This window comes from Dictyostelium purpureum, assembly GCF_000190715.1.
Source record: "Dictyostelium purpureum unplaced genomic scaffold DICPUscaffold_170, whole genome shotgun sequence".
NCBI lineage: Eukaryota > Evosea > Eumycetozoa > Dictyosteliales > Dictyosteliaceae > Dictyostelium > Dictyostelium purpureum.
The window spans coordinates 1-12,295 of record NW_003519507.1 but is presented as its reverse complement, the minus strand read 5'-3'; the positions used below and the strand labels follow the sequence as shown (position 1 = coordinate 12,295).

The 12,295-nt window shown below is 22.3% G+C and overlaps 7 protein-coding genes across 7 annotated transcripts; 3 read left to right on the top strand and 4 right to left on the bottom strand.

Annotated features, from left to right (window-relative positions):
- Positions 1-205: 205 nt before the first annotated feature.
- DICPUDRAFT_94871 (uncharacterized protein) lies at positions 206-2,194 on the bottom strand (the record flags this gene model as incomplete). Its single annotated transcript, XM_003289280.1, has 3 exons — positions 206-1,571; positions 1,707-1,837; positions 1,904-2,194. 3 exons carry the CDS (start codon positions 2,192-2,194, stop codon positions 206-208), a joined length of 1,788 nt encoding a protein of 595 aa, XP_003289328.1.
- Positions 2,195-2,466: 272 nt separating this feature from the next.
- Positions 2,467-4,020, top strand: DICPUDRAFT_153689 (uncharacterized protein; the record flags this gene model as incomplete). The annotated part of the gene is made up of 2 exons (XM_003289289.1): positions 2,467-2,732; positions 2,823-4,020. 2 exons carry the CDS (start codon positions 2,467-2,469, stop codon positions 4,018-4,020), a joined length of 1,464 nt encoding a protein of 487 aa, XP_003289337.1.
- A 1,376-nt stretch (positions 4,021-5,396) lies between these two features.
- DICPUDRAFT_153687 (uncharacterized protein) lies at positions 5,397-6,608 on the top strand (the record flags this gene model as incomplete). The annotated part of the gene is made up of 3 exons (XM_003289288.1): positions 5,397-5,921; positions 5,985-6,134; positions 6,201-6,608. The coding sequence occupies 3 exons, from the start codon at positions 5,397-5,399 to the stop codon at positions 6,606-6,608; spliced, it is 1,083 nt and encodes a 360-aa protein (XP_003289336.1).
- Positions 6,609-6,825: 217 nt separating this feature from the next.
- DICPUDRAFT_20860 (uncharacterized protein) lies at positions 6,826-7,644 on the bottom strand (the record flags this gene model as incomplete). Its single annotated transcript, XM_003289279.1, has 4 exons — positions 6,826-7,158; positions 7,228-7,278; positions 7,355-7,538; positions 7,604-7,644. Coding segments are annotated over 4 exons (609 nt in total), but the record flags the coding sequence as incomplete, so codon positions are not given.
- A 1,060-nt stretch (positions 7,645-8,704) lies between these two features.
- On the bottom strand, positions 8,705-9,014 carry DICPUDRAFT_153685 (uncharacterized protein; the record flags this gene model as incomplete). The annotated part of the gene is made up of 2 exons (XM_003289278.1): positions 8,705-8,719; positions 8,817-9,014. 2 exons carry the CDS (start codon positions 9,012-9,014, stop codon positions 8,705-8,707), a joined length of 213 nt encoding a protein of 70 aa, XP_003289326.1.
- Positions 9,015-9,571: 557 nt separating this feature from the next.
- DICPUDRAFT_80091 (uncharacterized protein) lies at positions 9,572-10,438 on the top strand (the record flags this gene model as incomplete). The annotated part of the gene is made up of 2 exons (XM_003289287.1): positions 9,572-10,211; positions 10,281-10,438. 2 exons carry the CDS (start codon positions 9,572-9,574, stop codon positions 10,436-10,438), a joined length of 798 nt encoding a protein of 265 aa, XP_003289335.1.
- Positions 10,439-10,671: 233 nt separating this feature from the next.
- DICPUDRAFT_98320 (uncharacterized protein) lies at positions 10,672-11,932 on the bottom strand (the record flags this gene model as incomplete). Its single annotated transcript, XM_003289277.1, has 3 exons — positions 10,672-11,548; positions 11,635-11,663; positions 11,838-11,932. 3 exons carry the CDS (start codon positions 11,930-11,932, stop codon positions 10,791-10,793), a joined length of 882 nt encoding a protein of 293 aa, XP_003289325.1. The 3' UTR covers positions 10,672-10,790.
- Positions 11,933-12,295: the final 363 nt, after the last annotated feature.

Genomic DNA, 12,295 nt, shown 5'->3' with positions numbered 1-12,295 from the left:
AAAAAAAAGTGTAAAATAATAACTTTTTTTTTTTTTTTTTGCTTATAACAAATTCAAAGTGTCTTTTTATTTATTTATTATTTGTATTTGTATTAAAATTTTTAAAACTTATTAATAACCTCAAATAAAAAAAATTAAATCATTTTATAGTTTTTATAATTTTATAATTTTATGATTTTATTATTTTATAAATACTTTATTTTTTTTATTTATTTTTATTTTTTCTAATTTCTTCAATCATTTTCATTTTATTCCATTTATCAATTGTAATACAATTATCACCAAAAGATAAAGCTAAAAGTCTTGCTAGAGTTAACCAACAATGAAAGATATCCTGTGTCATATTTTGATCTGATTGTCTTGTTTTAACAAAGTCATCTTGAATTAATTTTGTGGCATCGCTATTTTCATCTTGGTCACTTAATAATTTAAAGTTTAGATTCTTACAATAATAAATATAGTTTCTAAAAGATAATAGTTTCTCTTGGTCAAAACTAAGGTTCCTTAAATCGTTTAGTGATGGTAAGGTTACAGAGCTATCGATTGAAACTTCACAAAAACCTTTAATTAATGGTTTTCCATATGATATTGTTGATAATAGGATATCAGTTTGTATTTCGATTGGATGGTATTGGAAATCATATTCTACTTTTTGAAGAGTCGATAATGTTGTAAATGCATTTAATGCTTTTAATCCTTGACTTTCGATTTTGCCTTCAGATAATTTGGTTTCGTCGATAATAAGATGAGTGTTCTTTGGTAATTGTAACAAGCCAGAGACTAATCTGTTTCTATCATAATCTTTGAATGGAATAATTGAAGAATCATTTAAACTTTCAATGGTTACTTGGAATCTATGGGAACGACTTGTAAGTTTACTAAATAATAATTCGATAATATCTGCCATATGACTGAAGTTTTCTTTATTTGGGATAGTAATATTAAGTGAAAAATTACCAATACATAATCCTGCTGAAAATGAATAAACTTTAGATAAAATATGTAATAATAAATATTCTGATAGATTCTTATCGATTACAAATTTTGAAATAAAAGTTAATAACTCTTCTCTTAATTTTTCAATTTCATTTTTTGATAAATTATTATTATTATTATTATTATTATTATTATTATAATTATTATTATTATATGGATTATTGGTAATTGTTGGGTTTGTATATGGATTTATATATCTATAAGTTATTGAATGAAATTGTGGAATTAATGAATCTGGTATTTGACTAAGTTCATCTTCAAGCTCTAAAGTTGACATTAAATTTGCAATAGGTTGGTCTGGTTCGAAATCTTTATTGTTTTTATTATTATTTGGATTAAATTTTGAAACTATACCAATAAATTCTACAAGTTCATTTATTTTAAATGGAATTGGTTCACCTTTATCATCTAATAGAATATTTTCATCATAAACATTTACAATGAAGGGTGTTTTATTATTTTTATTATTATTTTCTTCAATTGGAATTGGGAAATTATAAATTTTATTTATATCAATATTTTTGATTTTGTTACTATTATTACCATTATTACCATTATTATTACTATTATTATCACTATTATTATTATTATTTATTGTTTTTTTATTTTTATTTTCAATATCTTCATTATTTAAATCCTCAAATGCCCTTTTTTTATTTTTATTGCTATTGTTGTTATTATTATCATTGTTATTATCATTATTATTAGACCAATTATTATCGCATGGTATTGGTATACAATATAATACTAGCTTATCAAATGGTTGTGAGTTAAAATTAGAATCTACTTCTTCATCATCCTTTAAATTAATATAGTCTTTATATTTTGATGATTCGTATCTCTATAAAATAAAATATAAAAAATTAATAAAAATTGGTTTTTTTTTTTTTTTTTGATTATTTCTTACAATTTGGTTTGTTTGTAAATTTTTTATTTTATAGTAGGAAGGACAAAACTGTGGATCGAAAATATCTTGAATCATACATCTGATTTTGACCAATTTGCAATTTGAAAGATCGCATTGATTAATTGTATCTATTTGGGGAATTGATAGATAGGTTTCATCATTTGAAATGATTTGTTCAAATTTTTTATGAATTGAACCATTTTCTAAATTATTTTTATTTTCGTTAAATAATTTGTCTATAATTTCTATTGGATTGTTTAGTATATTGTTTTTTATTTCATTTTGATCCATTATCAAAATTACAACTTTGGGATAATGAAATTTAAATAGGTAGTTAACTAACTAAAAAAAAAAAAATTAAAAAAACACCCAATCGTGTGTCATTTTTGAAAAAAAAAAAAATTTTATAAATTTTAAAAAAAAAAAAAAAAAAAAAAATTAAAAATAATTATTTTTTTTTAAAAATTTTTTTTTTTCTTTATAAATAATTTTTTTCTGTTATTTATATATATAAAATTATTTTATTTATTGTTTAATTTAAATAATTTTTTTGATAGTATAAAATGAAAGTTTTAACTTTACAAGAAGAGTTTAAATTATCAGTAGAAACATTTTTTACATTCTTTTTCGAAAGTTCAAATTTCAAGCAAAAGTATCATTCATCAAGAGGCGATAATCAAATCGAAATTAAACCATGGTCACCAAGTACCGAAGGTAGATATAGTAGAGAGGTAACTTTTCTTTCTTTCATTTCAAACAACCCAGTCATTAGTGGTTTAGTTGGTAATTCTGCAAAAGTAAGAGAGGTACAATATTATAAATATAATGGGTAAATAAATCAAGTTTTAAATAGAAAATATGTAATATATATATATATAACTTAATATATTAACCATTATATTTTAAAAAAAAAAAATAGTGATACATTAAATGTTATTGCAGAAACTTATTTTGATGGATCACCAATTGGTAAAAACTTTTCGTCAGTATCAGAATGGAATGTATCACCAATTATAGCACCATTACCAGGTTGTAAAATTGTCATCGAAGTTAGAAATAATTATAATGGTTACATGTTCAAAGATAAATTAGAAAATTGGGTACATGGTGCCACTGAAGAATCTTTTAAAAAATGGTTATCATTAGTTAGACAACAAGTTGAAGAATATGAAAAGAATGAAGAATTAAAAAGAATTACTCCAACTCCAGTTAAAAAACAAAAGAAGAAAACTTTATCAAATAAATACGATGATGATGACGAAGAAGACGATAATTTAGAAAATAGTGATGATGAAGATAAACAACAACAACAAGAACATATTGTCGATGAAAATCAAAAATCAAATATAATTAAACATCAACAACAACAACAACAACAACAACAACAACAACAACAACAACAAAAACAAAAACAACAACCACAACAACAAATAATAATTAATAATAATATAAATATAAATAATAATGGCGATGAAGATTTTAGTGATTCCGAATTATCAGATATTTCACGTAAAGCCCCATCACATATCGATTTCGATGATGAAGACGAGGATGGTGGAGAAGACAATAGTGTTGGTTATAGTGATAATGAAGTTGATGAAGAAAGTACCAGTACTAGATATTATGATTCAAATGATGTATTTTATTCATCAGAGAATGATAGCAATGTTAAAAACTTTATGGAAAATATTAATAATGATATTTCAAATCTCAAAAGTATTATTGAAACTAATCATAATCGTCTTTTTGGACTCGAAGAATCATTTAACCAAATTCAAAGATCAAACAGCTCTATTACATCCAATACTCCCACTAGATCAATTACATTGTCAGGTGCAACTACAAGTGTGGATACAGGCTATTTGACCAAATTAGAAGAGATTGTAAAACATGTTCAAGAAGAAGAGATTAAAACAAGAGAAAAACAAAAAGAATGGATCGAAAAGATTAATGAACTCGAAAAGAAATTAAACTCTATCGGAAATGCTCAAAATCGTTCAATCCTTTGGCTCAATATTTTAGCTTTAGTATTTTTCTTAATTGGTTGGCCAATCGTTGCTAAAAAGCTTTGGAAAACTTTATATCCATTTTTAGTTGCATTGATATCAAAAAAATAATAATTTAAATAAAATAAAAAAACTAAATAAAATAATAAATATATTAGATTATAAAATAAATTAAAAATTAAATAATATTAATATTAAATAATTAATAATTTAATAATAATAATAATTATAATAATAATAATAATAATAAACAAATAATAGTAATAAATAGTTTTTTTAATTAAAATATAAATTAAATTTAAATATTTTTTTTATGCACCATCTTTTTCATTTTGTTTAAAAAAAAGTTTTATATTTATTTATTATAGATTATTTAAAATATTATTTATTATTATTTTTCTTTTATATAAAAATTTTGAAAAAATTAATTTTATAGATATATATCATCATAAAAAAAAAATAGATAAAATTTTTTTTACCCATTTGATTTATTTATTTTTTTACAATGGGTAATGAGTTTTTTTATTTTTATTAATTATAATAATATCGGTGAATTCATTATTAATTAAAATTCAAAAGATATAACTATATAGTAATATACCCAGTATCATTGTTTATTTATCTTTATAAATATTTTTTTTTTTTTTTTTTTTTTTTTTTTTTTTTTTTTTTTTTTTTTTCAAATATATAAATTATAAAACAATAAGAATTGTTATTTTATAATTTTTAATTTATATATTTTAAATAGTTAGAAAAATGGGCGCTTTAAGTAATATTTTAATTTTTAAACTTTAGTTTATATTTTTTATAAAACTAATTTTTTTTTTTCTTTAGATACCATTGTTTTATTGATTATTGCATTCTTTATTTCACCATTAGCAGTTTTCTTAAAAGTAGGATGTGGTACCTCCTTCTGGATTAATGTCATTTTATATATTTTAGGTGTAATCCCAGGGTAAGTAAAAAAAATAATAATAAAAATAAAATTATTTTACTTATATTTTTTTTTAATCAGTATCATCCATGCTTTCTACATTATTCTTACTCGTTAATAAAGTAGATTATAGTTTTTTTTAATTTTAAATAAAAAAATATTTATAAAAAATATTGGAATTACTATTTTTTTACAAAATTATAAATAACCAAAAAAATTTTTTAAATAAATTTAAATTTAAATTTTGATAATCTTTGTAAAAATTTATTTACTTGATTAATTATTTATAATTATTTTAAAAATATTCCCCCTCACTTTGATTTTTTTAAAAAAAAAAAAGTTATATTTTACTATTAAAATGATTATATTTATAAAAGTAATTTATTTTTTAAAACTAAAAAAAAATTTTTTTTTTTTTTTTTCAAAGAAGATTTTTTGATATCTTTTTTAAAAATAAATAAAAAAAAATTTTTAAAATTTTTAATTTTTTTTTACCAAACCGTTTTGTAAAATTTTTTTTTTATTTTTATTTTTTTTCTTTCATCAATAAACAATGCAAAACAATAGCCCTAACCTAAATAAGGTTGATTCTCCACCACCACAACAACCGGGTCAATATCCCCCACAACAGCCAGGTCAATATCCTCCACAACAACCAGGTCAATATCCTCCACAGCAACCGGGTCAATATCCCCCACAACAACCAGGTCAATATCCCCCACAACAACCTGGTCAATATCCCCCACAACAATACCAACAATATCCACCACAACAACCAGGCCAATATCCACCACAACAATACCCTCCACAACAATACCCTCCACAACCATATCCACCACAACAATACCAACAATATCCACCACAACCAGCTTTTGGTGCCCCATTAGTCACAAGCCCAACTAGTTCAAATGTTGCATTAATTAATCCATCTTTAAATTCTCAAATTGTTAATGGTAAAATTACATCTCCAGGCTCAACATTCTATACAACTGGAACAAACAAAGGTACATTTAAATTAAGAATCATTTGTGCTAATAAGCTTGTTAGTGCTGATGCTAATGGTAAAAGTGATCCATATGTAAGTAAAGTTTAAACTTTATAATCTCATTAAACCATTATAGATATTAATTATTTTGTTTAGGTAAAAGTAAAATCACATTGCATAGAGTCTTTTAAAGCTACACAAGTTATTGACAAAAATTTAAATCCAGTTTGGGAATCAACTCACACACTTACAATGGATGATGTAACAAAGGATTTGTTAATTTTAGACGTCTATGATCACGATTTGGTAATTATTATTAAATTTAATGACTAATTTATTTTATATGTATATTAATTTATTTAAATTATATAGATTGGTAATGATGACTTATTAGGTTTTGTTGCGATAGATTTAAGCTTATTACCATTAAATGTAGAAGTTATTACTACAGAAAACTTATCGTTTGCCAAACATGGTACCATTCAAATTGGTATTACATGTCTCGATTTTGGTTTAACAAACATATCACCAAACTACATTCCTCAATATATTTCATGGAGATTATCACTTGAAGGAAGAGAGAAAAAAGAATTTAAAAAATTAAAAAAATCTAAAGAAACAGGTGCCTATTTAAACAAAAAGGTCCACAGCGATTACAAATTAGTTAATGGTTTTGTAAAAAGAAAAAAGAACAAGAGAGATAAAACCAAAAGTGTTTTAGGAAAGGGTGCTAAATCAATTGGCAGTTTTATTTTAGATGTTGCAACAAGTGATGATTAAAAAAAACTATATCTTATTTATACAATTAAATATGCAATAAATAATGTTTTATTAATTTTAAATAAAGATTTATTATTTTATTTTATTTTTTGGGTATCTAAAATTACAATACTCTTTTATTTAGTATAATACATTTATTTTACTTATTTTATTATGTGGTAATCTATGCTGAAGCAATTAACATTATTGGAAGCAATAGAGTATAGGCTACAGTATATCCAACTACTTTTAATGTCTTTTTTCCAATATCTCCTGCAACTTCACCTTTTGTTCTTCTTCTTTTGATGTAACCATAATAAAATTTATAATCTAAAGAGTATGTAATTTTACCATAGTATGGACCTGAATCTTTCTTTGAATTCTTTGCTGATTTTTTAATCTCTTTAAAATTTTTTCTTGTAATGCCTTTTATGTCCTTTCTCCAAGTGCAATATGTAGGGATATATGATAATGGGATATTAGTAACACCAAAATCTAAAGCTTTAAGTTCAATTTCTATGGTCCCATGTTTGGCATACGAAAGTTTTTCTATAGTAGTTACTGATGTACCCTAATTATATAAATATTTATATTAATACCAATCTCTAATTATTTATAAAATATAATTAATGAAACTTACAAATGGTAATAAACTTAAATCTACACTAGTATAACCTAAAAAGTCATCATCCTATTTTTTATTAAAGAAATAAAAAATATTAATATAAAACATAAAAAAAAAAAGTAAAAAAAAAATAAATACATACACCTATTAAATCCTCGTCATAAACTTCAAATATAAGACAATCTTTTGCAGGATTTTCAATTTCAATAATTAATGTTTCGTCCCAAACTGGATTTAAATTCTTTTGAATAACCCTAGTTGCTTTTAAATTTATACAGTCTGATTTAATCTTTACATATGGGTCACTCTTACCATTTACATCAGCTCTATATAAAATTTACAAAATGAATAAGTGTTATAACATTCAAAATTATTAACTTTGAAAACTTACGCCATTAGATTTTGTGCAGAAATAATCCTAACTTGTAATTTATGACCTTGAATGAATGCAACTCCCTCTGGTGGCACCAATCTGAAATTATCATCAATAGTTGGGGGAGGACCATTTAAATTAAAAGATGCACTTGATCCAATATTTTGAACATATTGTATAACTGGTTGGTTAACAGCAACAACTTGAGAAGCATACTCTGTTGGCATACCTAAAGGTGGAGGAATATTCAATTGAGAAAGTTGTGGGGATAGAGGACCATCATCTATTTTTGAAAGCTGTGGAGATAAGGGACCTTCATCTATTTTTGAAAGTTGTGGTGGTAATGGTGATGTGTTATTTCCATATGGACTAAATTGCTGTTGTGAAAACTGACCGTATTGGCTTGGTTGTTGTTGTGGTGGTGGATAATATTGCTGATACTGGCCATATTGTCCTGATTGTGATGGTAGTGGGTATTGACCATACTGGCCATATTGACCATATGGGATTTGTTGTTGTGGATATTGATTGTATTGACCTGGTTGCTGTATTTCTTGTTGTGGTGGATATGAATAATATTGACCTGGTTGTTGCTGTTGTGGTGGTTGGTTATATGACAATGATGGTGAGGATGGTGCAGTGGGTGTACTAGAACCACTATTCGAAAAAATAGGTGAAGAAGATCCTGCAGATTGTGAAAGTGGGCCTCTTGGAGGAGGAGTTGGTGGAGTTTTTTTTTCATAAGTCATTTTATTATCTGTTTGAAATATAATTTAAAAATATATAAACAAAAATTAAATGGAATTAAAAAAAAAAAAATATTTAAATAAAAAAAAAATAAACCTAAAACCTAAAAATTTAAAAAATAACAATTAAAATAAAAAAAAATAATTTAAAAAACCAAAAAATCAAAAAATCAAAAAATCATTTGCACCATTTTATGTCAACTAATCGTGTTATGGAAGGTTTTTATTACATAAGAACCATCATGATATTGTTACCAAAATTAAAAAAAATATCCATTATTGCAATCAAATCTGATTTGTTATACAGAAAAAAAAAAGATATTTTCTTGGATTTATTTATTTGAATAATATAAAAAAAGATATTTTCTTGAATTTATTTATTTGTATACTTGTAAAAAAAAAAAAAAAAATTAGTATAAAATGATCTAAATTACTTTTGTTTATTATTATAACTATTTATTTTAATAGTATCACAAACTTCTTACTTTTTTAATTATATATTTTAAACTATCATAACCTTTTTCAACTAAATAATCTATATGTTCTTGATCACATTCGTGTCTATGCCCTTCGAAATGCTCTCTTGTAAAAACCCAATAGTAGTTTTGAGTTTGTTTGGGTAGTTTTCTATTAATTGATCTAAGAATGTCTCTATATAGCTTTAAAGAAGATGGATTTGACATTTCTTTTATTGAATTTAAATTTAGTGGTGATTTTATTAACTAATTTCTATTTTTTATTATTATTATTATTATTATTATTATTATTATTATTATTATTATTATTATTATTATTATTATTTTTATAATTATTTATATGAATATTTAAATATTGATTATAATAATGATTTTGATTAAAAATAACAATATAAATTTGGTGAGATGTCCAGAGATTTAAATATTTTTAAGCATTCTATTTATGTTTGCAATATATAATCAAAAAATAAAATTTTAATTTGAAAAAAATTTAAAAAAAAATAAAAAAAAAAAATAAAAAACAACCAAATTTAATTTTTTTTTTTAAAACAAAATCAAAACAACAGTTTTTTCTATATCTCATTCTCAAGATTAAAAATAAATTACAAAAATAAATATTGGTTTTTATTAGCAAAAAAAAAAAAAAAAAGATGTTGTTTAAAATTTTAATATTTTTTTTTTCATTATTAATTTATCAAATAACATAAAAACTCACAAAGAAAAATTATTTATTTATATAAATCAGTATTACAATAGTATTTAAAATGGAAGATTTTGACTTTGATTTTGACTTTGATTTTGAACAAGATTTATTAACTGTGGATGTTCACAACAATTTTTATTGCTCTACAGTACCAACAACAAAAAACAATCATTCATATAACAATTATAATAGTGATCATCAAGTTTTATCTGTAGTTTCACCCATTGCAGCATATAATTTAAATCCAAACAATAAAAAATTAAATCATAATATAAATGAAAATAATAGTATAGACAATACAGATAATTACAATAATAGTGATAAAAAAAATAATAATAAAAACAATATTGAAGATTGCGATATAAATGATTGTAATAAAATATTTGAATGTAAGGATAATAATCCAGAGAACTATAACATAAAAACAACAACAATTTATACAAATAATAATAATAATAATAATAATAATAATAATAATAATAATAATAATAATAATAATAATAATAATAACCCTTATTATTTACCATATTATTTTTATCCAACACCAATTATTTTACAAAATGAAATGTTACATCCACAATTATTACAACCACAACAATATTTAAATTCTAACAGAATTAAAATACAGTGCGAAATTTACGGTTTGTGTAGATTATTAACATCTATACCAAAAGATATTAAAATATTTTTTATTTATGAAAGTAGGCATAAAAAATATAATTTATAAAAAAAATAAAAAAAAAATATTTACCCCTTTTTTTTTTTTTTAGTTCTTGAAAAAGAATTTAAATATAACTATAACCTAAATATGAAAATTTTGTACATTAACAATAATCTTCATGTGCAAATATCACCGGATCTTTTGGTGGAAGAAGCAATTAAACCATTCCAACAAATATATCTTTTTGTAAGGTTCCAAGATGTTTGAATAAAATATAAAAAAATAAAATAAAAATAATTAAAAAAAAAAAATTAAAAAAAAATATTTATACATAAAATAAAATAAAACTTTACATTATAAATGTAAAAAGAAAATTTTAAATAGTAAAAAAAAAAAAAAAAAAGTTTATATAATTTGTTTTTTTGTTGACATCCAAATGTTTTTTGTTGTTAAAATAAATAAAATTTTCTTTTTTTTTCTCTTTTTCTTTTTCTTTTTTTCTTAATATTTGTTTAAAGGTTATTATTGAGTTATTTATAAAAGAATAAAACTGGCTTTATTGTTTGGTGATGGTAATTAATTGCATATACTAAAATTTAAAATTAAATGTTTGTGAATGTTATATAAATTTTGAAAGGAAGTTTTTATAAATTTGAATATCAGATTTACTTGTTGGAATTAAATGGCCATGTTCGTGGACGTATGTTTCTGGATTTAAAAATTGTTGTGATAAAGCTTCACAATTTGCAGAGGCGACCAATTCATCAGCTTTACCCCAAACCTGAAGTGATGGTGTAGTAATTTTATTTAGAGGATAGTGTTGAGTAGGTATTATTGAGGATGCTGATGATGATGATGGTGGTGGAGTATTTGGTGAACTTAATGATGAGGATGATGATAATGATAGTGATGTATTGTTGGATGATGATGATGTTTCATTGGCAGTAGATGATTCTAAATTTTGATGATTACTTTCACATCCAGTTGAATTACAAGTACAACTATTTACAACTAAATCTTGTAATAGTAAAGGGTTGTATGGATAAAGGGGTTGATGAATAGTTGCTCTACTTTGGAAACCACTAAATAACAATGCAAATTTTAATTTGAAGAAATTATAATTGGTTTGTTTATAATAATCTGAAAGGTTTGAACTTGGTTCTGCATTTAATGATGATAATGAACAAAGTAAACTTGCTAAAACTGCACCTTGGGAAAATCCTAAAACACCATCAAAAGGTCCTTGCTTTTCAAAAACTGAACGAAGATATTCTAATGTTTGTTCCCACCCTCTATATTCTTTTCCATCCTTGGATGCCCTCCACCATGATGCTGATCCTTTTGTTTCGTCAACAATATGTGGTGCATCAACATAAACTATATAAACAAATGGAATTTATAATGTGTATTAATAAAAATAATAAATTAAACTAGTGTAAATTTTTATCTTTTTATTAACTTACCCAATTCTGCAATATCTTTAATCGATTTTCTATTTTTTTTTTTATTTAAAAAAAATAATTTTAAAAATTAGAATTTTTAATAATTAAATATAAAAATTATCATATTAAAAAAAAAACTATTATTTATATTTGTTTTTAAATGATTATTTATATATAAAAAAAGATAATTATTTAATTTATTCTTTTAATTAAAAGTTTAATACCTTAAAACTGCTGTCTTTGATTTAAATAAACTTGAATTTTGTTTGAAACCGTGAAGGCATAAAATTTTTAATTTCTTTGATTCTAATGGATTCATTTTATTGATATTGCTACTACTGATGTTATGTTAAGAAACCTGTTTTTTTTAAATAAAATAAAAAAAAAAAAATTTCGGTATTTACCAAAATTTTAAAAATTTAATATTTTATATTTTTTTATTTTTTTATTTTTCTTTATAAAAACTATAATAAAATATTATTAAAAAATTTATATTATATTGAAAAAAAAATTAAAAAAAAAAAAATTAAAAGTTAATTATCTTTGATTTCTTACAAAATTAAAAAAAAAAAAAAAAAAAATTTAAATTAAAAAATAAACAATTTAAAATTTTTATAAAATTATAAAAAAATAAAAAAATAAAAAAAAAATAGAATAATTTTTAAAAAATCAAATACACATC